The sequence below is a fragment of the Cnephaeus nilssonii genome (assembly GCF_951640355.1).
Source record: "Cnephaeus nilssonii genome assembly, chromosome: 6".
NCBI lineage: Eukaryota > Metazoa > Chordata > Mammalia > Chiroptera > Vespertilionidae > Cnephaeus > Cnephaeus nilssonii.
Genome location: NC_137077.1, coordinates 96735721 through 96760852, shown reverse-complemented (window position 1 = coordinate 96760852; position 25132 = coordinate 96735721). Strand labels below are relative to the sequence as shown.

The following is a 25132-nucleotide window of genomic DNA, read 5'->3' as shown; positions in this document are numbered from 1 at the left end:
GACCCTGTTATTATTAGAAAATGTCCCTCTTTATATCCAGTTTTAAAGTCTATCTTATCTAATATTAGTATAGCTACTTCATCTTTCTTGTGGTTACTCCAGTGAAGAAATTGCTTCTTAGCCACCTTTTTGACTCACATTTCAAATGAAATATTTCACCAGTTAACAAACTCTCATTGGGCTCTAGGTATAGTCTACAACACAAAGACCTGTGTGATGTGAAAACTCTTGTGTCTAGATAGAACTCTCTCATGGGATTGCTTAATTGCTTAATTGTCCTCTTCACTTCATCCTCAACAAATTTAAAACATATCCTCTTTTAAAATAAGTAGGAGTCCTTATGACCACAACTGAAAGTTAAGGAAAATGAAATTAAAGGAAAAAGAAATCAGGAAACATTTATGAATTTCATAGGAATAAACAAGTGCTAGTCCCTAGCCGGGTGGCTCAGTTGGTTGAAGCATTGTCCTGTACACCAAAAGGTTGCAGGCTAGATTCCCAGTCAGAGCACATACCTCAGTTGTGGGTTTGATCCCTGGTAGGGAAGCAGGAAACAGCTGATTAATGATTCTCTCTGTTTCTCTATTTCTCTCTCTCTCTTCCTTTCTAAAATTAGTAAAAAACAAAACGAAACAACAACAACAACAACAACAACACACACACACACACACACACACACACACACACACACACACACAAGCATATCCTCGGGTGAAGATTTTTTTTTAAAGTGCTAATAAACAAGATATTTACTCTTGAACCCCTCAAGTCAGAAAGGCTCCCTGAATATTTTGGATCATTCACTTGCTCCGAATCTACTAGAAGAATTCCTCGTTGATGACAGTGGGAAACAGAGTAGAGTGAGGATGGCACACTGGGGCCTCTGTCTGTGTGCCCTAATGTGCCAGAGTGTTATAGATCTCAGAAGGAAGAAAGAAAACATTTTTAAGAAATAGATGTAATCCTATTCTGAGCAAGGGTCCCTGTTTGATCTTGCCCTGTGTCTGAGCCCACTTGTTTTGAAGGATGACAGCCCAGATACTCCCATTGGATGAGAAAACCTCATCTGCTGTGCCAGTTTCCTGTCACTGCTTTGAGCTCCAATAGTTCAGGGAGAGGAGGGTGGCGTGACCTCTACCTCGCTGTGTGTTGGCACGAGTCCCTGGTGACAGTGTGTCTGAGCCGCTGGGACACTGGCAATCGTTGGAGTAGCTCTTCCTCACTCTTTCAACAACTAGCCAATTTGGTCTCAGGAAACCACTCTGCCGTGGTGGCTGGGTTTGGAAGTCATTTTTAATTTTGTGACAAAGACAAATGTGTCCCATGGGAATAGTAAGTGGTTTTACTGGTGATATTAATGGAACTGTGACCTCTTCTGTATCTATGATCCTGCAAAACAAAAAATGTTTGTATTCTACTATGTCAGGCAAGTTCATTCTTAGCCCTTCCTTGAAGCAAACTGCAGAGGAAATATACTATTAATAAGCCCAGAGAATAGTGTCTGTGAGTGTGTGTGTATGTATCTAGTCATGAGCTCATTTGCAAACACAGTGGATACAAATTGTGTTTTGAATTATGTTAGGATGGACCCAACTCATTGGTTCTGACATCTTTGAACAGAATTGCAGTGGGCCCAGTGCTGAAATCGGTATTGAATTTTAAAGGGCAATAGCTGTAATAAAATTCAAGTGTTTAGGGGATCTAATGTGACACAGAAAAAAGAAATCCAAAGGCACATTGAATGAACCTCTTATATTTTCATTTGGGATTGGTATTCATTAGCCTAGAAGTGACTATGCTGATGTTTACTATTTCCTGCAAGAACTTTTATACCAATGTCCTTGGTTGAAAATGGTTGCTTAAGGAGACAGTAAATTAAATGTGAAGGATTTACAGTTTAGTTACATGAATTAAACCATTTCCTGGTGTTTGTGTTTACCTTGGGACTCACAAAGGAGACAAAATATAGATTCAGAGGAGGAAGGAAAGGAATGATCAAATACCAATAGCCTCTGCCCGATTGTCTAGCTCAGCAAATTTATTTAGGAGATGAATTTCGTGCTGATGATGAATCTTTGTCCCTGTTAATTAGCTTTTCCTCCCTGCATATGCTATTGCACACACTGAGCTTTCCTAAACAGACATGTAACTATTCAATGTGATGGTTAATATCTCATTCTATTATATTGGACAAAACTAAATCAGATGCAAATTTTATACTTTTCCTCAAGTAAAAATGGCTGGTGCTTTATAGTTTGAGACTTAAATTCAATACTTGAAAACGTTATTATAGCCCTGGCCGGTGTGGCTCTGTTGGTTGGCTGCCGTCCTCTGCACTGCAAGGTTGCAGGTTCGATTCCCCATCAGGGCACATGCCCAGGTTGTGGCCTCAATCCCCAGTAGGAGGTGTGCAGGAGGCAACAGATCAATATTTCACTCTTGATGTTTCTCTCTCCCTCTCCTTCCCTCTCTCTCTAAAATCAACAAAAAAAAATCTTTTTTAAAAATGTTATTGTAAAGTAATACACAATCATTCTAGAAAAACTGACAAATACAGAAGGTAAATGAGAAAATAACCAATGAAGCCACTACTCAAAGATAATCATTAACATTTTAATATATGTATTTTGTCTTTTTTTGGTGGCATTATATGAATATATAACTTTTAATAGTTAACAGTTAATATCATGAGTATAATTTGTGATTTTTATATATCCTAATCCCCTCTTTCCAATAAGTTCAAATTTCTCATAATAATAATACTCACACATATATAGTACTAATCTGCCAGGCACTATTCTAAGCACATACATTAATTCATGTAAGCCTCATTCTAATCCTTTAAAGTAGATTTTATGAGTGAGATACAGGGTAAAATGGTCTACTCAAAGTCTCACAACTAGTAAGGGGCAGAGCCAGGATTCAGACTCAGGTTGTAAAGTGTGTGCTTTTAATCACCATGATCTAATCACCAGCTTTCCATCTGACTGTCCGCTTCTGAAAGGCCCTGACCCAAAGCTGCCTTGTTTTCGTCTCAGAATTCCTCTAAGTCTAGAAAGTATGACATGCCACATATGTTCCCTGGAACATGTGAAAATCAGCCCTGTCTCTGAAAAACAACTGCCACAGACAGCCCTTCCTGTGGGGAGCCCTCCCTCAAGAGAAGGCTGGTGATCTAGTCCCAAGGAGAAACTGGCTTCCAGGCCTGGCTCTGTTCATGTCCACACAACTGATTTCATCTGTTTACACCTCTTGTTTTCTCATCTATAAAGTGATGGGGCCATACAGCTCCTCATTCATTTATTGGCTCATTCATTCATTCCTTTACTACACATTAAGCAATCTTGCCTCTATTTCCTCTCCTCTAGGAGTTCATCATCCAATGTGTAGCCAGAGAAGTAAACTGCCAGTTCAGTGTCAGTGTGTGAAGTGTGGTGATAGGAGAATGCTGGGGAGTTGGAAAGCTCCTAAGATGGGCTGGGGCCGAGAAGGGTTAATGAAGGGGCTAGCCTGCAAGGCTTCCCAGAGGATGAGTAGGAATGATTTAGTTATCTAGGGGCCTAAGACGTGTGCTGTGGTGATAGGGTCTCTCTAAGGACCTCTCTAGGGTGTTTTAAACCATCCATTCTCAGCAGGCTACCACAATGTCAGCAATGGCACTTTTTTTTTTTTTTTTTTTGCTTAAAATTACAGGAATTTATTGTCTCACATTCTAGAAACTAGAGGTCTGAAATCAAGGTGTCAGCTGGTCTATGTTCCCCTGAAACCTGAAGGGGAGCATCCTTCCATACCTCTTCTGACCTTCTGGTGGTTGCTGGCTGTCCTTGGCTTCCCTTGCCTTAAAGCTTCATCATTCCAGTCTCTGCCATTGTCTTCACATGGCATTCTCCCCTGTGTTGGTCTTCAATGGCCAACTTTTTATAAGGACACCAGTTATATTGGGCCAGGGGCCCACTTTACTTCATTGAAGTAATTACATTGGCAATAACCTTCATTTGACCCAAATGAGGTTACATTCTGAAGTACTGGGATTACAACATACCATTTTGGGGAAACACAGTTTCAACCCATAACAATCACTGGAGCCACCATTGAGCCTAGGCAACCATTCCCTACTTACCAGTGTGTAGCCAGAGAAGTAAACTGCCAGTTTACTTCTAGTTTCTCCAATTCATTCTCCACTCAGCATCCAGAATGAGCTTCCTCAACTCCAGCAAGCAGGTGGGGGCCTAATTAGTTCCTTCAGGTCCAGACAGAGAGATCTAACATAGGCCTTCTTCCCATCTGGGCATCTCAGGCTGAAACCAAGGGGAGAAGATGGGAACACAGTAACTCCTGAAGAGATCACCGTCAGTGCATTTCCAAGGGCAAGGGAATGGTACATGTGAGGATTTTCTAATAGAATCTGATGCTCATTCTTGTCCCCAGAAGAATTACAGAGAAGCTAAGCAGGTGGCTTGAATCCTAATGGCCTCTGAGACTAGCCAAATGCCATACTTTAAAGCATGGAATCTTGGTGACGATTTAAAGCCCTTTCCTGACCTCTTTCCATGCACTTGCTCATATTTTCTGTTAGTAGAGAAGTGGTGCATACCAAAGACACAGACCTCTAAGAGTATGGAATTAATGCAGTCTACTCCAGACTCTTCGCACCCCCTAACCTTTAATGCTTTGGTCATTCAAATGCTAATCACTTTTCAACTTGACACCTTCCCATCATCTCTGTGTCTTCTGTGCTCCAAAGATAGCTGATCATTGCATCTTCCTTTGACTTCTTACAAAGGCTCTAGAGGGGCTTCCTGAGGCACTTAGCATAGCTGTGGTGAGGAGTTTATACAGAATATTCTCCTTTTTCTCTCACTTGCATTTTTATAGCTTTTCCCCATACCGGTCTAAACCCCCCCCCCCCCCCCCCCGCCCATCACAATTGCATATTAGGTCATCTGGGCAATCTAACAGAAGGCCACGACCAGAATTTTAATAAATAAATAAATAAATAAATAAGAATGTAAATGTATGGATTACATTACAGGATGATGTATTGTGGCAGCGTCCATATTGCCTCACCAGCTATGGGGTCTAGATGTTTGTAATATAATCATTGATGTATACATGTATTTCTCCATTTTCTTCTCATTCAGATACAAGTCGACCTTTCTTGGAAATGCACAGTGAAATACCTGAAATGATATATATGACTGAAGGAAGGGCGTTAGTCATTCCCTGCCGGGTTACGTCACCTAACATCACTGTTACTTTAAAAAAGGTAAAGTTAAGCAATGCTATTCTCAGACTGTTTTTACTGCAAATGAGCATAGTGAATTAATTGATTTTTTTCCTTACAGACAGTTGGGCTTCTCGGTGGGCTTTTAAATCACATCCTTTTACCATAAAGCATGAGTACTACATGTTATACCATGCATGTATTTAAATGGAATAAAATGATCATGTCTTACGCATAAATCAATGTGAATAATGAAAGAACTAAAATCATGAGAACTTTTGTATTTGCCACAAATCCAAGTATCTGCAAAGGTGAGAAAAAGCAATACTATTGCTTACGCAAATGATAACTTGGCAGAGTGGCGAATCCAGATTTTCGCTTAAGACAGAGCTGTCAGGCAGGTGCCCACCCCAGCTCCCACCTTTGGCCTGAGCCAGGAAATACTTGGTAACAAAAGGCTTTGCTCCTGCTGGGCATCCAAACGTAGCCTCTTGGGGGTGGGGAGGGGGCAGGAAAAGAACGTTATAAATGAGATTTTTCTTCCTATTATGTTGTAAGATGTTCATGAGGATAAGAAAAAAAGATTTAGGGTCAAAACTAATAAAAACAAACGCTTAACTGTGGCAGTCCCATGAATTCACCAGCTACAGGAGGTTAGGAACACACTGAGACTAAGAATTGAATAACAGCTCCTATACTAAGAAGAAGAAAAAAAAAAAAACAACTAGTGAATCCTGAGAGCTTAGAGCTTTAAGAGAAAAAGTTAAGGCCGTCCCACCACATAGTAGCTATTCTGGGTGTATGTGTGGTGATGGTCAATTGGAGAAGTTTAGGGTGATTTGCAGTATCCCCTAGGGACCTTGGATACTGAGATGTGATGGGGTATCTATCTCCCTGTCGTCTTCCTTTGCATTCACTCTCCTATGTTGTTCATTTAAGCCTTCGTTACAGTCCATCAGAGACAGGTTTGGGCTTCTATTACATCTGTGCATCATTGCCAGAAAATATAAAATCCTTGTGCGTCAGAGTTGGAAATAGCAGAGGAGTCTAACTCCATTGGTCTTAGAAAAAACCTGAGGGGAAGGGACCCATATCCAGACTTCTTCAGTGCACTTGCTGTAATTGCCTCGTTTGCATTGGAGGAAGTTCCATGTGGTTAAGAACAGAGTCCCAGGCCTCCCTGCATGGCTTCTTACCACCCTACACTTACCTGCTGGACAAACTGGCAAGCGACCAACCCTCGCTCTGCCTCAGTGTCCTCATTTTAGAGATGGGAGCAATTGCAGCAGCACCCACCTCACATGGTTGTTAGGAAGGCCAAGTGAGGTAATCTATGGAAAGCACTCGGGACAATGCCAGGTGTACGTAAGCCCTAATCAAGGGTGAGCAATTGTATTATTTAATACTCAATACTGGATTACTATCAAGTTGTGTTTTCAATAGCATGGCATTACTCCTTTTAGTCTGATATGTTGATTGTTATGTGATTGATATGAAACTTCTCTGTTTCATGCAAGCCTCCTGTTTTTTGCCCTAATGCAGATCTGCTGCAGGGAACATTCCCAAATTCCCACATGTAAAATTTTTGGGGGTGAGGGGAGTTTATTTACTCTGTTTTCCTACCTAAGATCAATAAGAGAGAGAGAGGGGGGGGGAGAGAGAGAGAGAGAGAGAGAGAGAGAGAGAGAGAGAGAGAGAGAAGCTCTAATGGGGATTCTGGTTTGACACATATTTACTGAAAATAATCTAACCTATTACATATATATGCTGACATGAAATTAATATAAGGTCCCTTCCATTTCTCTTATTGGGCCCTTTCTTCCAATTTGCCACCCGCTCCCTCTCCTTTTCCTGTGCCTGCTTCTTCAGAGCCATTACCTGCTGGAGACAGGCCTCCCTGTCAGTCCTTTCTTTCAAAGCCCCCGTTCTCCTGCCTCTATAATATGTGCAGCCACTGCCGCAGCTGACGAGCTACATAATCTTTTGCTGTTTTAGCTCTTGACAGCTAGAAATAAAGTAATTTGTCAATGAAACCCTACTGGTGGCAGTAATGGATAGATTGGAATAAGATAAACACTTTAGAGGGAATTTTACTGTTTTTAAGCTGTGCTGAGGAAATCTGTCAGCAACCCATCTTTCAGATTCAGCACATTTTCACATATTTTTAAACCATCATGATTTCAATCCCTGACTTATTTTTTTCTGAATTTTTTCCTTAATAGTTGGCACTAAGTTAGAATATTGATTTTCCCCACTGAATGCAAAGCATCCCTAAGTTTGCAGAGAGACCCTGACTTACTAACACACGAACTGCACCCTTCAGTCTCTTTCAGTTCTTCATAAGCAGGATGTCATTCACTTCAAACCCAAGTAACACTCAGGTAACATATTTGCATATTCAGACATTCACTGGGAGAGAGGCACTGGTGAGTTTGGGGATAGAAATTCAGCCCCAGGACCATAAATTCCAGCCAGATTAGCTTCTTCAACAAGTAATATAAACAAATGATAAATGGACAGCGTGATGTAAGGTATACTGTTTAAAAGAAGATAGAAAAGATTTGAAACTTCTTCATGGCGGTTTGGCCTTTCCTTCAGGTAATCTGTTGTTTTCTCTTTTCCAAGTTGGGACAAACAATAGTGGCAGTCCGAGGGTAGGCACTGCCCCTGCACGGGGCTGGCAACCTGGCATCGGGGGATTGGGCCGGGCCTCTCTGTGGAGCTCTGATCCTTTAAAACGTCTAATCCCAAGGCAGACTGTTTATACTATAGTCTTTAAAAATGAAGTCCTTGGGGCCTAGAAGAAGGCATAAGGGGAGAATCAGCTGTTGGATTCTTCTCTTCTATTTGGACTCACTGTGCTTGGGAACACTTCAAAGACCTGGAGAGCACTCCAGCCATCACAGTGCCTCCGGCCTCCGCATCTGCTGGCTGCTGTCTTCACTGTTGGCAGCCTCGGCTTGGGGAGGGGCGGGGGTCCCCTCCAGAGGCAGTCGGTGCCTTTGGCCTTCTCAGAATGACAACCCAGTGTATGCTCTGAATCTTGGAGGATCTGGAAGGATCCAGTCCTTTAAAGACTGTTGCCTCTAGTGAATCATGCACAATAGGAGGACAACTTACAGCTTGTTAACAGTTCCAGATAAAGACATTCATGAGGATATCCTGGCAGCCCCAGTGGAAAAAAACACTAATTGGTTTCTCTATTGGGTATCAGGCCAGTTTATTACTAAGGTTCTCAGAGGCCAAGGAGACACGGCTCCCACTAGAAGTCTGACCTGACCCCTGGGCCCATCCTGGGTAGGTGCAGCTTGTCGCTAAAGCTGATAATCAATTATTATAATTACTCTAATTTATCATAATAAATATATACATTGCTACATATAAAGAAAACTGAAGACCCACTTATAATAAACTGCATTTTTTACCTGTGCTATTTGTATTTTAGATGAAAATTATGTTTTCAAAACCTACTAGTGAACACTACTGCCGCGGTGTTAATATGATTTTGTTAAAGCATGTTCCTTCCTTTTCAGGTTCCATTTCAGACTCTGATCCCTGATGGAAAAAGAATAATCTGGGACAGCAGGAAGGGCTTTTTAATTTCAAATGCAACATACAAAGAAATAGGCCTTCTGACCTGTGAGGCAACAGTCAACGGACATTTGTACCAGACAAACTATCTCACATTTCGACAAAGTAAGTGATGTTCCAAAGGCGTGAACATAAACCAGAACGCTCAAGGGTTTAATCTGCTTAATGAAACCTTGATTTTTAAACATGTTATTTCTTATACTTGCAGCCACTACAATCTTAGATGTCCAAATGAGCACACCAAGCCCTGTCAAGTTACTTAGAGGTCAAACTCTGACCCTCAACTGTACTGTCACCACGCCCTTCAATACGAGAGTTCAAATGAACTGGACTTACCCTGGTGAAGTGAGTGACCGGTTTTTCTATTTCTTCTGTAGGATAGGATTTATTTTTAGTAAGTGAAATGCCACTGTGTTTTTGCAGTGGGAAAATCAGAATATTTGACTCCTATGGCAGTTGGAGACAATAAAGAAGCTTTGGGTTTGGTGGGTGCTTTCTTTGCCTGGCATTTCATGAATCTGGTAGGCATAGATATGGTCTTTTGATGTCCAGAGGTTTTGTTTTGAAGTGTATAGACTGGTATTTCTATTGCATGGTTCTGAGTGGAAAAAGGGATTGTTTCATCTTGGAAACCATTCTCTAGGATTTAGAGATGAGAGAGAAATTTATCACTAATGCCAGGCAGGGACTATCTTTTGTAACAACAACAACAAAAAGTTGTCAGCGCATTAATTTAAGATACTGCAGACAGGCAGGCTCCTGATTGGAGCATGTTTGGAAAAGATAATACAACCCAGCCATCCAGTGTTCCATTTGTTAAGTGACAAAGAGCAATTCTGTCCTTCAGAAAAATGAGAAGAATGAAGACTGAGTTGGGTTCCCTTACACAAGTTAAACATCCTTGCAAACAATTATTTAAAAAATGTGTAGATGGAGAACCTATGATAAACTGTTCAGAAATGTTTGACAGTAGGTCCAGCCTCCATTTCTTGTGTATCAGTATGAGTTATGTGGCATATCCCAAGTACAGTCATCTGTTATGCTATTCAGATCACCCAATCACCAAGTTCATTTATGATTAAATTATGTGCGAAAGTTTAATGCATCAGCCCCAAGCTATTGTTTTTCATCAACATTTCTTGCCATGGAAATTGAATAACTTAGCAATAAAAAGGTGTAACAAGTGCCCTGTAGGAACACATTAATGATACATTAGTCAAAGAATTTTCTAGAAAATGGTATTGTTTCATTTAAATAGAAATGCTACGACTTATAGCAATATTTTCTGGGTTTTGATAGAAATCGAGTATTCTTGATCAATCAAATATTCTGAATAAATGCCAAGAGGGGAGAAACTTTTATCCTGTTAGTGTTGCTACTCTAAGTAAGAGAGTGATGCTACATCTGTTTAAAGACAATACCTTCTAAAATGGCACTGTCCAGTAGAACTTCCTGCGATGGAAATATTTTATATCTCTGTATCCGATACAGTAACCACTAGCCACATATGGTTATGAGCACTCAGAATATGGCAGGTGTGACTGAGGAACTGAATTTTTAGTTTTGTTTACTTTTTAACTTAAATAGCTGCATGTGGCTGGTAGTTCAGTACTAGACAACTCAGTTCTGAAATACAGGGTCAGCTGTTTTCCAAGGCAGAAATGGCATCGATGGTACTCCGACTTGGAAAGGAAAGTATTCTCAAAGGGAGAGTAATAGCTCCATAACTGAAGTTGCTGAAAGCCCCTCAATCTGTTAGTTCGGGGGATTTTTGATGTTGGAGAGCGACATTTTCTCCCTGGTTACTGCGGAGAATGAAGAACATGACTTAAATGTGTATCTGTTCCAACAAGCCAATAAAAGGATAGGTGGGTAGAAATTATTAAACATGGCACGGAGGAGACAAGTTCAAGACGCAAAGATCGGTTCTGGACAGTTTCCAAAGTCTTTTTTCCATGCCCCCTCGTGAGGAAGAATTGAGAGAAGGAAATAACATATTATGTGCTATAAAATGTAATGCTAAAAAAAAAAAAAAAAAAAAAAAGGAAGAAACAATGAAAGGAAAAGGCAATGTGATCTCATCTTCTCAAAGCCAGAGCAGTCACTGTGGCCAGGTCACAGTGCAGACGCTAGGCCTGCTCTAGGTCTCCCCTGAAAGCAAACACGAGACAGCACCCTCCAAGTGTCGACTGACCATGTCGATGGTTTTGTATGTCCCCTGATCTACTTGGTGTGATTTAGCAGAAAGGGGCAAGCATTGTTCAAATGGTGAAATAATGAAGCTGGGAGTGTTACACCTTAGTAGGTGTGGCCAGGACTCACTATCTTTTCCTTCAATTCAAGTAAGGAAGCAGAAGAAAACTCACACGGTGATTTATTAAGAAAAACACTGTCATTAATTCAGATGCTAAGGATATTGCCTGCGTTTGTGTGTGAGATCTATGCCTAGAGAATACGTTACTGTTTAGAGGGGGGGGTGCGGTGTACTGGAGGGAAGACTAGATTTCTACTCAAAGACCTAGTTTTGCCTTCTTTGGCCGGTGTCTTTGACACTTCATTGTGCGTCTGTAAAAGGACAATAATCCTGCCAGTCTGACTGGGTAGTGGTGAGAAACGATTGAGATGATGTATGTGCAAGTCCATCTGAAGAAGAGGAAGTCCTCAAAAAATTCCACTGTGTGCATACTTGAAATATCCAGACAGAGATGTAATTTCCAAACCTTTTGCTCCAGGTGGGTTTGCTTCTCAGCATCAAATGTTGATGTCGGTAATAATCTGAGAAGTGCTACCACTTTAAGCATGAACAATTACTACTTCTAATTTGTTATACATTTTATTTCTAGACAAATAAGAGTGCCTCTATAAGACGTCGATTTTACCAAAGCAATTCCCATGACAATATATTCTACAGTGTTCTTACTATTAACAAAGTGCAGAGCAGAGACAAAGGCATTTACACCTGTCATGTGACGAGTGGCTCATCCTTCAAATCTGTGAACACCTCAGTGCGTGTATATGGTAAGCAGCTCAAGCTCTGCTTTCTGGCCATTGTGCTTTGGGGGAGGGTTCTATACACCCAGTAAATTTTCTTTTGGCCAGGAGGAACACTGCCACCCACGAAAGCAACGTTGTTCTCCTCTTCCCCCCGCCAAAAAGCAGATCACACTAAGTGCTCTTCTAATGCTTTTGGATTGAACAGAGAATCTTTTCCTTACAAATTTATTGTGGTTAATAATAACTCAATTAGGTCACATTAAAAGCTATATGAAATCCTTTATGTAGTGTTCCTTATAAACAAAACAGAAAAATAGGATAATTTTTACCTTTATTTTCAGGGGGACATTTCTAAGGTATTACTGTGATTTAGAGAAATAAAAATATGGTGCGATGAATTATTTAGAATCGATGCTCTTTTATCCCTGGTTTTACTCTCAAGAAATCCTAATATTTTTGCTCAATTTCAATAGGCAAATTCTTTTAAGAAAATATTTAATCCTCTTTAGAACCCTCAAAAACCTTATTCATCCCCACTGTTGAAACGAAAAACAGTGTGAGGAGCAGAAACTAGGGAAAAATTCTGTCAATGCCTTTGATACTCATTTGACTTTCTCCAGTTGGTTTTTTATATCAGATTAGCTGTTTTAGGGTGTCTGGAGCAACTTTCTCTCATTGTATTCATATGGCTGGGGGGATGTTTAGAAGTATCTTTTTAATTTTTTGTTATTGTGATATAGACACTTAAGGCCACTTTCTGTTGGCCTGGCACTGCTTTTATACCTCTGGGAATTGCAACCACTTGATTTGAAAGTTTTTCACCAGTTAGGATACTTTTAAGTTATTTTATTCATTGATCACTATTTGGGCTCATTGATAGGCTTGACCATAATTCAGCTGAATTTTTATTCATTGCTTAGACCCTCCTTTAATGAGGGAGTGGGTTAGTGTTTTTGTTTTTGTTTTGTTTACATAAAGATAGCCTTTTCTAATATATTGATCATTTCTCCTTTCAAAGATGAACCGTTCATCACTGTGAAACATCGAAAACAGCAGGTGCTTGAAACTGTAGCTGGCAAGAAGTCTTACCGGCTATCGATGAAAGTGAGGGCATTTCCCCCGCCAGAAGTGGCATGGTAGGACTGAAATTATTTTCCTATCAGTTCATGATAAGGTTTGTAAGTCTGAAAATGCAGGAGCTCACTGGCTTGATTTCCTAAAAATAATCAAGATAAGTTCCTCAGACAGCAGTGGAGAGCTAAGAACCGTGTTGAGTCTGGCTGGGGTGTTGTAGGCAGGAAGGGCTGGAGGGAGGAGCAGAACTGTGCCAGGATGGAGCGGGGATTAGGGTTTTTTGAGTGCTCATTGCAGTTTAGGCACTCATTCACTCTGACTAAATTTCTGCATCTCTAAACCTTTCTATGATGTCAACATCCTCTGAATGGAACATGTTGGCAATGACTAGGAAGCCTCCTGAATAAATAACATGCTCTATTAACCCTGGAGAAGTGGACCCTTGTGACGAGGATAATAATTCTTTTATTATCTGAAAATAATTCTTTTATATACAGCTGGGTGAAAGTTCCAGTCTTGTTTTAAAATCAAACAAACATTAATAAAGTCAAGACTTATTCCATTGCAGGGGTGGACAAATGTACCTACTTGAACTAATTAAGTTTTTTTTGGCTCAGAGTTTGCATATTCAGAAACTCCTTAAGCACTTTTTTTGTGGGGTTTTTTTTGGTGTGTGTGTGTGTGTTTTTGTTTGTTTTTTGTGGTAGCACAGCACCTGATGTAAAACAATGTAATCTGTTTAAAATCTGCAGGCATTTTAAAGCACTTTTGAATGTCAATATCTTTGGCTTTAACGATTACATTTTAAACAAAGAGTATAGTACAAAACCGATTAGGAAAATAGCCCATACGATATAGAAGTGGTGCCATTTTAGAATCTCCTCAACCAGAGATTACTTTGCTTTCATTATCATATGAACATAGTGTTTATTTTCAGTTTCCTCAAATAGTTAATAGATACTTAAAGAGAAAATTAAATTTGTGCTATGCCTCTTCATGCTGTTGCAGTAGAGGAGAGATTTGGGGCGGGGTGGGGGCTTCCTAATATCTAAGATATCAGTGTATCTATCTAGGAGTTACATTCCTTCTTTCCTCATCTGAGAGTATCCCCATCTATTAAGCAGTACCGATTTTTTTTCAGTCACTAAGTAGCAAGGACCTAAAACAAAAGAGGAAAATCAATCCATTTTTAAAAATACTGACTCGTTAATAGAAAATACCTTAAAGTAATACTGAGATGGTATTTGTAATCCCAAAACAGAGCACAGTCATTTTAAATGCTTCGGAACTGAGACGCGTTAGTGACAGGAATTTGTTGCAGGCCTGTGCGATACATGCATGGATAGGAAGTAAAACCACTCCCAATATTATATACCTTTACACAGAATACAATACACTCCTAACGGATTAAAAACTGCTCATTTTAAGAACCTTGCAGTTTAATGAAGTTACAGAATTTTAAAGTTAGAAGAGATTTTTTAGAAATTCTACAGAAAACTTGAGGAAACCGAGGCTTGCACGGGCATGTCAGGTGCTCAGGCGCAGTGGCCGAGCCGGGCCCGCTCAGGCCTCCTGGGTCTCGGTGCATGATATCAAGGCACCAATTCTATATTTAAAGTTAAGCTTTTTAAAAAGTTTATACCTTTTTTTTTATGAGTTTTGTGCCTTACCTATTCTTCAGGGGGAAAATCTTGATAATCTTGATTTCACTATAGTTTTTGAAAGGGACAACTGCTGTGACCATTTATACAGCTAATAAGAACTCCACATGAGATCACAATGGGAAAGTCTATTTTTATTTTTATCTGGAGAAGTGATCTAGTTGATCTGACTTACAATGGCCCTTGTATTGCTGGTGGAGCCTCATGGAAAATATCTTGGAGGGAATCGCCCGGTGCTTCTGGGTTACTACTTAAGTCACAACGGTGACCACAGCTCTTATGGGTACACTGAACCATCATTTCTCTGTCTCCCTCAGCTCACTTATTTCTCTTTGCCAATAAATATGAAGTGTTTCCCAGACTAAAAATTATACCTGGCTCTGGCTCAGTTGGTTGGGAGTCGTCCTGGGCACCAAAAGGTTGCGTTAGATTCCCGGTCAGGGCACATGCCCAGGGTTTTGGGCTAGATCCTCAGTGGGGGAGTGCAGAAGGCAGCCAATCAATATTTTTGTTCTCATATCAATTTTTCTCTCTCTCCCTTTCTCTCTCTCTCTCTAAAATTCGATTAAAAATCTTTAAAAAATAAAATAATAATTAAGAATAAAAATTATACCTGGCTTTACTGAAAAGTTAGTATCTAAGTTTTTTTAAATGAATGCTGAGTATCAAAGGCTTGAAATGCATAAATTTGAGTTCACAAATGTAAATGGCAGTGTGATCATGCAGACTTATTGATCATCTGTTTAACCACAGGCTAAAAGATGGGTTACCTGTGACGGAGAAATCTGCTCGCTATTTTGTTCATGGCTATTCGTTAATTATTAAAGATGTAGCTGCTGAAGACACAGGGAATTACATAATCTTGCTGAGCATAAACCAGTCAAATGTGTTTAAAAACCTCACAGCCACTCTCATCGTAAACGGTAAGTTTACTGTTCAGACTTTCTCCTGATTTTAGTGGGAGCAAAATTAATGAAAATTTGTAAATGAAAAGTCAGTATAACAACATCAAAGAAAACAAAATTTTAAATAATTATTTTAAAAACCACCTACACTCCCATAATAGCTATTTCATATATACTTGTTAACTTCCACAGTAATACGGCTTATTACCATCATAATCATATCTACCATGGGATTGATTTTTTATATATATATATATTTTATTGATTTTTTACAGAGAGGAAGAGAGAGGGATAGAGAGTTAGAAACATCGATGAGAGAGAAACATCGATCAGCTGCCTCCTGCACACCCCCTACTGGGGATGTGCCCGCAACCAAGGTGCATGCCCTCGACCAGAATCGAACCCGGGACCCTTGAGTCCGCAGGCCGACGCTCTATCCACCAAGCCAAACCGGTTTCGGCGGATTGATTTTTTAATGTTCTCAAAACATTTCTGCTTTTAAAAAATTGGTATTATAATGACAAATGTGAGGGTTTCTTTGTTTTTTGCTCATGTTTTGAATCCCTAACATCAAAACCAGTGACAACGTGGTCCTTCTGGTTGTGGCCCAGGAACAAGGCAATAGAACAGCTCTTGACTTCTGTCCTGTTCTTCTCCTTTCCAGTGAAACCCCAGATTTACGAAAAGGCTGTGTCATCATTTCCAGAACCAATTCTCTATCCACTTGGCAGCAGACAAATCCTGACCTGTACCATTTACGGTATTCCTCAACCTACAATCAAGTGGCTCTGGCATCCCTGTAACCATAATCATTCAAAAGCAAGGTAGGGACAGATCGTTTCTTGAATACCTTTTACATATTTTTGGTCACCTGGACTCAAGATTCTTTAATGAACACTGATGGGAGTTTGCAGACGGGATGTGAAATATATTGGGGACAAAGACTTTGCTTGCCTTGGGAAGATGTAGGCAGTATCTATTCTTCTTCCTTACCCATTTCTAATTTTTCTCTCTGGTTTGTAGATTCAGGAGCACAGGGACAGAATTAAGGTCACCCTGTGAGCCATTATTTAGAATTCAGGCTAGACCGCCAGTCTCTTGTTTTCTAGTGGAGGACCCCAGACTTTGGCTCCACCACTGACCTTCCCCGTTCTCATCTTCCAAGCATTGGCTATCACATGAGATCTTCCCAACGCCGACCATCACTACTGTTCATAGGCTTTGCTCATACTTTTCCATCTGTCTGAAAGGCGCTTCTACCCATTTTCTATTTCCTGAGAAGTCCTCCTTCATCCTCCAAGGCTAAGCCCTTATGTCGCCTTCTCTGTGAAGCCTCCTGACCACCTCATCCTGACTCCTCTCTCCCTCCCATCATAACGGCGCTTTGAGTACACCACTGCCACGTCACCATGTGCACACATTTGTCAGCTCCACAAGCTCTGAACTGATGGTGAGCACCTCTGTACCTTAGAGCCTGGCACACAGTAGATACCAAAGCATGCTTGCTGAATGAGTACATCCCCAGCCTCTGTTAACTGTGCAGTGTCCCCTTGCCCCTGTGTGTGACTGAGTCCTGTCTGCTTTTTTTCCATTTCTGTTTGGTTTAGAGGAATGGTACAAATGATAGTTCATGGGGCTAATTGGATGAACAGGTATAGAATTGGTAGGTAAAACAATAAGATATTATTGAGATCGCCCAATAATTGTCATTATGCCAAATATTTCCTGTATTGTTTTTAATTCCACTTGCAGAATGTTTGAGAGAATTGCTATTAGAAAATTTAGCTTGATAAAAAGTAAACAAGACGTAACTCTACCATAAGCAGATAGAAGTGGCTCTTCGGTTTTCTAGATTCTTCCTACAATTTCAGCTCTTCTTTATTTTGTGTTGTGATCTTTTGTTCAAGGCATATTATTTTGATCTTGAAAGTCACTGGTGAGTTATGGAATTCCTGAGAAGTAGCTGTTTTCATATATGTCTAATTTCTCATCTGAAATATGGAGAACTTACAAATCTCGAATACCTGTTTAACCATTGTGGATATTCAATCCAAAAGAAAATGAGATAATAGTATACTGAGATTTCACATTATTTTGCTAATTTGGGGGTAGGCATCCATATTTATGGACCCATCTTTTTATATTTATGCTAAAATGTAAATAAAAAATGAAATAATTTAAGCTATTAGATTTGGATAAAAGTTTAGAGCTAAATTTTTATGGAATAGCATAGCCTTATATCAATATTTTTTATTTTTGTTTTGATAATAGAAAAATCTAAAATTTCAGTCAATTTAGGATTAAAACTAGTAGCTATATTAGAAAAAACAATTATGAGTGATAGAACATAATATTATAAAATTAGGTTTGAATAATTCTAATAAAATATAGTTTGGGCAATGAGGTCAGCTGAAGTAAAACTTTGTAAACATTAGCTCTCTTTTTCCAATTTCTTTGTGGTGTATGGGAATCCTTCTCCCATGTCACAGAGTTATGTTGCCAAGGCCCCAAAAAATCTCTTATTCCTCTTGGAAGTCTCTCAAGAGTCGGAGCAGTGCCTCAAAGCTTCAATAAATGCTTGTTCACCATTTGATTTATTCTTCGTTAAAGGCATTCTCTTTTTTATAAGTCACAAGGCACATCAGAACTGCGAGCTTTAACTGTTTCAATGATGCCTCATTTAAAAAAATATATGTTGTTGCTTGAAATTATCTGTTGAAAATGTGCACGTTCATAAAAAGTTCTCATTTTTTTTAGTCAATAGACTGATTGAGTAGCTTACTTGTGTCAGACCCAGATGTGGTGCTTGGTGGTTAAGTAGTACATTAGCTTAGAAGCATTTCAGAAAGATATATGGGACCTTGGTGCATAGCAAACAAATGGAATCAATCACTCTATTTCATCCTATCAGAGAGAGAAATGCTAAAATTGACAGATCAATGAAGCCCTTTTTAATCACTAAAATTTTTTAAAGATGTCTTTACTTAAGTATATTTTATATACTTATATTAACACTTAGATTCCATTGTAGACAGGAATTTTAGTAACATTTGAATAAGGTGTATTCTATTGCATAAATTTTAAAAATGTATTTATTTTGAGTTACATAGTAACATATTTGCATACGGGTATCTGTGGGTGATCATCAAAAGAGAGTTGGTGATTAATGTATAGCAGATCCTCAAATAGTGGTTTCGTTCAATCTTTCATTACAACATTGATGAGGGAACAAAAATCGTTTCCAGCCAGGGCCACTGTCTGTGGAGTTTCCCATTTGCCCCAGGTTTTGTGGGTTTTCTCTGGGTCCCCCAGTTTCCTCCCACCTCCCAAATATGTGCACGTGAGGTGAACTGGCGTGTCTCCATTGTGCCAGCCTGAGTGAGTGTGAGTGTGGGTGTGAGTGGCCCAGTGATGGAAGGGCGTCCTGTCCAGGGTGTTCCCACCTCGTGCCCTGAGCTACCAGAAGAGGAGTCAGTATGTTGGAAAACCATTGTCTTACTTGTTTTTCTTAAATGTATGTAGAGCTCATACTGATTTCAATGTCTAATTATTAGAAGTGTTTAAGGTCTTTATTTAGAAGTTTGGTGATGTTTTTTGTGACCAGACATATGGCATAGGAACTTAGCTCTTGTCTATATAAATTAGCCTAGAATAAAATTGGTTTCACATTACATGTCATTTTGTTTAAAGTCAGTTTCTAAGAACCTATCGAAATTAAGTGAGGACTTACCATATACACATTATTATTGAATATGTAGAATAATTCTTGGCATTTAAATTTTAGGCTAATTAAATTAAATATTTACATATGGACACAACCAACACATAGTTTGGTTTTGAGGTTAGAATGTGTTTAAATAACTCAAAATTATTAATGGGTAATGGATCTAAGTTAACATGGCCATATGGTTAATGTATTTAATCTGGGCAGCTGGTTAATGCATCTAAGTTAAAGTTCACACTTAACCCAAATTGTATAGTTTTCTGAAGTCCAATAAATATATAAAAATATTTTAAAGCTATCCGAACTATTGCTCAACAAGTTCATCCTTATGGATCTTAAAAACCATAAATAATTTAACATAAATGTCCTCCTTTTAAAAAAGCAAATGTGGTAAACTGCTGAGCTATATGTTAACTGAATGACATTGTGGTTTGGGATTCACCTAGAATTTGTTCTTATAAAACATGAAGAATAAAAGAGAGGAGGAAAGAGTGGTTACTTTTAAACTCATACCTGATGAGCTGAAAAGAATACAGCAGAATCTTTCTCCTTTTTACTTTTCTGCATATTTGGGTGGTAAAGTAGTAGAACTAAAATATTTCTTTTGAGTTTTTAATAACATGAATTTAAGTTATTAACACTGAATGAAGTGGAATTTTGGATTTTTCTCATCCTCAGCAACCGGCAGAGGCTTTAAGTAGACATCCCTAAATTTGCTCCAGGTCAGCATGTACATGAACCTCAGTGGCATGCATGAAGCCTGTAGTACCTTTCACATGTGTGTAGTTCACAGCTTCTGTTCATATAAAATAAAGATCATTATACACACTTGATAGGGAGAACAAGAGGGTCAAATTAAGTAATATACATGGTATCCCAAAGCACTTAACAGCTGATAGTTCAATTTTGAAAATGAAATATATTTTAATAAACACTGCCTTTATAATTATTCAAAGTGTGTGTATACATTTTTTTTGAGACAAACTACATTTGAGAAAGGTAAAGAGAGCCAAATAAATGCAAGGTTGTAATTACTGCTAGCATTTGGGGTTAAATAAGACCCCAAAACTTGTAAGAAACTTTGAAAGAATTGTAGGGCTAATTTCACAACAGTGAGAATTTTTGCCTAACATTTCTGAGAAGTGAGCACAAACTGTGGAAAGTAAAATGTAATTTTGCTGTGCTCTAGAAATAGAAATTTAGTGGGTCTCGGTTGTAGAATTGAGGAAAATATAACATGACTTTCCAGAAGAAGAAAAAGGAAGGAAATATAGATGTTAAGCAAAAGTAAAAGTAAGAACAAATAAAAGTGTGTAATGAGGGGATGAAGTCCCTCTTCCAGTTTGTGTGACCTGTCCCCTTTGCTTGTTTCCCATCATGGGAGGAAGTGGTTTTGACCTGTGGGTTGGCTAAGGCTGGGGTGGGGCAGAGTGGGACATAGGAGAGCTGACTCCTCCCTGGGAGTTCCCATTAGAGTTCTAGAACCTTACCTCCCCCTGGCTTTTGAACTAAGTAAGACTGCAAAACTGTGCATGCAATGAGCTCATCTTGATCTCGTAGTCCTTGGTGAGCTTTGCCACGGTGCTAGTACCGACTCAGGAAATATTGTTTGGATAAAGTTGCCCACTGCAAGGAGATCGGTCTCTACAGGAACCGTAACTGTGCTGGACTGGAGGGACGAGCCATTCGTTGGGGAACAGAAAAGATGGATTTGAGGAGCCCAGGAGGGAATGGGGGAAAGATAGTCTTGGTATATTAACTCCAGATTTGAACTGCACATTTTCTCAGGAAGAATCTAAGATGTTGAAAGACTGCTTTTATTCACATGCACATAAAAGGCAAGAAGCCCCTCCGGTAGTGACTGACAGCTGTCTGCAAGACAAGTCGTCCATGCCCACAAGCAGGAGGGTGGTGAGTCAGCTTCTGCTGGGCCATCCTTCCTGGGAGTCTCCAGGAATGCGATCACCTCTCCATCTACCTGGCTGTCTTTTTAAAACTAAGGCTTGCTTTTAAAATATTGATGATCATTGGGTCTTTTACATAGGGAGGTTTAAGGCCAGCAGCCTTTCATCAGTACATTTTGTTTCATTTTTTTTATGTTTTGTTTTTTTTTATAGCACACATTCTTTAGATCATAGGCCACTTTAATTCTCTCCCTCCATCTAATGAACACAAATGATAATTTCAAGATAGATGATAGTAAATAGCATTGCACATACGTGTTGCTGTCCTTTAATGGAAAAAAATGGTAGGTACATTGGGTTCTTTGTGAAAATCTCATTTTCTTCATCTGTGATGATCAGTAAAAATAGGTAGGAAGAAACTTCTGGTCCTTCTGTGTGTTAACACTGCTCACTTCTTATACAAGCATTTTTCAGATTATTGGTACTCAAGGTAAATACACTGTCAACCATCTGCTTATTACACAGATATTTATTGGTCACCAACCATGTGCAAAACATAAAGATATACACAATTTGTCTTCAACATTTATGCTTTAATCATATAAGATGAAACATGTTTAGTGATTACTTATTCTATCTATGTATGTCCCTGCAGAATATCTACACCACAGTCTCAGGGTCAGAGACCTGGGAATCAAGGAAATGGGTTCTATTTTTGGCACAGGCCCTGACTTCTGGGTGCCCTTGGCTGGTTACTTAGTCTGTGCTTCAATTTCCCTTTCTGTAAGTGTAACCACCATGCTTCCCCTTTCTTATAATACACTAGAGGCCCGGTGCATGAATTTGTGTATGGGTGGGTTCCCTCGGTGATCGGGGCCTATTGGGGAGGCCAGCCTACTGGGGGAAGGGACCACGGGAGGTTGGCCAGCCACCCCCACTATCGGGGCCCTTTTGGGGGCGGGGGGCAGCTTGGGGGAAGGACCATGGGAGGTTGGCCCCAGCAGCAAGTTAAGGCACCGCCGATTCCGTGAGGAATCGGGCTCCCTCCTCTCTCCTGTCTGGGTCCAGGATGCAGGTAAACCAGATTTGGGGCTGTCAGGGCCCTAGCAGCAAGGTCTGGGTCAGTGTACATCATAGCTACCGCTGGTCATCCGGTCGTTCCAGTCATTCAGTCGTATGGGTCGCTTAGGCTTTTATATATTTAGCTATTAATGAGTGGGATGAGAAAATCACTTCAAATTATATTTTCTTCTTTCAAAAATAGCTTGAAATAATTTCCTGCTTGTTGCACACTGATAGTTCCTTTCTGCTTCTTATAAATTATAAAGCAATTTGACCTGAGGATTAACTCTGAGGATCAGTGCAAAATTAATGGGAAAAAATCAATCTGTGAAAGTAAAATAGTTGTAAGAGGAGACTTACATGCAAGTCTGTATTCTGTGGTACAGAACTTACTCTGTAGTTATAATGTCAATAATTACCCATCAAGCAAAGAAATTGAGCAGCTCCTCAGCTGTTCATGTCAACCTATATTTTCTTCAGTGCCAACCTGGCCTCCCTGTACCACACACAAGAAGACATAATCATCCTTTCCTGGTTAGCCTCGCATTTTGCTTGCTTTATTTGGTCTTTTGCCAAGGAACCCCTTCAGAATGTGGAAAATATAGGATTCTCATTCAAAGGATGTGGAGAGGGAGTAGAGTATTATTTCTTGAATTTCTTACCTAAAATGGTGGATTTTCTAAGAAAACCCTAACAGACACCCATGGAATCTCAAGGAAGTGCTTCCAAAACTCTAACTTAGGCCAGACCTGGACCTACGTTAACAGAATATTATATTCCCTGCCATACAATTTGGATGTCCCCTTTCTAAAACACTCTTCATCTGCCCCAGCAGTAGAGTCCTATAAGGAGTCTAGAGAAAGCTGACCACTCCAGAACTAAGTGTGGTTTGCTAGGATGTTGGGGGGATGTATTGGAGGGGTGGCCTACAAAATAAGAGAAGGCAGAGGCATCTAGAAACTCTGAGATGGGCTCGCCTAATTGCATTTCTCTACTGTTTACGTCAGCAAATTGGCAAAGAAAGGAAGACCTGAGTCATTAGGGATGTGTTGAGGGTAGATCATTTGGACGAAACACAGTTTTGTGCATCAGTGGGGATGTAAAATTAACAGGACGAAGACAGCAATTGTTAATGGTACTTAATTAGAAATGTTCTCAAGGACCCAAATTTAATTGATTGCCAGCATGAATGGCTATTATTTTTATGCTGAAACAGTTTTATGTCCTGTATTAAACTTTCTATCTACAAAATAAAAGTTTTAATCATTTAAACATGAAAAAGTGAACATTTCCTGGGGGCTAACTGTAGGTCAAATATCTGAGAGCCTCTTCTTTTGAAAGCATTGTTACATACCCCATGTTTTCATCTTTTTAAAAAAAAAAAAAAAAATATATATATATATATATATATATATATATATATATATATATATATATATATATAATTGATTTCAGAGAGGAAGGGAGAGGGAGAAAGAGAGATAGAAACATCAATGATGAGAGAGAATCATGAGAGAATCATTGATCAGCTGCCTCTTGCATGCCCCCCACTGGGGATCGAGTCCGCAACCCTGACATGTGCCCTGACTGGGAATTGAACCATGACCTCCTGGTTCATAGGTCGATGCTCAACCACTGAGCCATGGCGGCCAGGCCCCATATTTTAATATTTATTATACTCCTCTTAACTATATATACAATTTGTATCTATATGTCTCTTGACATATACTCTGTGTAGTGTGTGTATGGGTAGACAGACTCAAACTAGGTATGCTACAGAGAAATTTAATTTGCCACACATACAGCCTTGAATCAAAATGGGGGCATTAAAGACCACTTGACCAAAGACCACTTGAGCAGGACTTTGAGCTTGAACAAACAATCCAACAAATCTTGCCATCTTATACAGGAGGCTTTCATCATCAGCCAAAAGTGAATGTTCACTTACTAATGAGAAACTTTCTATTTTCTGTTATGTAATTACTGGATGAGGAAGTGCATGCTGCCCAGTGTGAGTGTTCAGACAACAGCCCTTATTAATATTTCATACAAAGTCCTGAGAACTGAGCACGAATTCATTTGCCAAATGCCTCTTTGTCATTTTTCTATGCTTTGTGAGATTTTCATTTTTCCCACTCTTCATAGCTATACCGTGAGTTTGATGAGTAATTGTTTCTTGTGATTTAACTGTCTCCTCTAATTACTATCAAATATTTCATTATGTGTTTAAATTAAACCAAAAGGCTGAGTAATAGGAAGGCTATGCTGGGTTGTTTTTATAGGGATGTTTTTAGCAAAATTCAATGGAGCTTCTCAAGATTAGGAATCCCAGAAGGTAGTGATGTACAATTTGGAAGATTCCTTAAGATTGGCAGAATATCTTAACTTTTCTTGGCCATATACACAAATTTTTAAAAATTGAATAGGCACTTTCATTACTGAATCTAGAAACTAGTATCCTCTTTAGGTAATAAGTAAATAAGACATATCATTTCTAAAACATGCTCCTATTCTTGAAAATCTACATTTTAGTTTTAACTCCATTGACTTGGCAGACTGTTCCTTGAAATATGGACTCTAGCCCGTGGTTTTAATGTAACCTCACTGCCCTTTTAGGTGAAAAGGCAGAACCTGGTGGATTGAGAAGATGGAAAGGGTGTTATGGATTTAGACTAAGGCCCAGGTAGTGCCTTATAATGAGGCCCAGGTAGTGCTTTAAAATGAGCTTCAAGTCACTATACCCTGTTTCTTCATACTTTCTCTAAAAGCCTTGTATGATGTTTTACCACCTTGAGTGCAATTTTCTACTTAATGATAATTAGCTATAATAGATTTAATCAATGAGCCCTTACTAGTGGTCAAAGCAGTGTGTGTCCTTTTGCATATATTATCCCTAAACTATGCAACAATCTTACATAATGGACCCAATTTCCCCAATTTTCCCAAAAGGAAACTGAAGCTCAGAAAATTATTTCTCAGGTGTTTTCAGATCA

At 39.4% G+C, this 25132-nt stretch overlaps 1 protein-coding gene across 2 annotated transcripts in view; it reads left to right on the top strand.

The window, feature by feature from the left end:
• Positions 1 to 25132, top strand: part of FLT1 (fms related receptor tyrosine kinase 1) — a 208018-nt gene that overhangs the window by 55869 nt on the left and 127017 nt on the right. For both annotated transcript variants that reach the window (XM_079773671.1, XM_079773672.1), the window contains exons 4-10: positions 5142 to 5266; positions 8758 to 8920; positions 9024 to 9160; positions 11659 to 11833; positions 12828 to 12945; positions 15298 to 15467; positions 16114 to 16273. In XM_079773671.1, the coding sequence (XP_079629797.1) occupies positions 5142 to 5266; positions 8758 to 8920; positions 9024 to 9160; positions 11659 to 11833; positions 12828 to 12945; positions 15298 to 15467; positions 16114 to 16273 (1048 nt within the window). The remainder of the gene's footprint in view (positions 1 to 5141; positions 5267 to 8757; positions 8921 to 9023; positions 9161 to 11658; positions 11834 to 12827; positions 12946 to 15297; positions 15468 to 16113; positions 16274 to 25132) is intronic.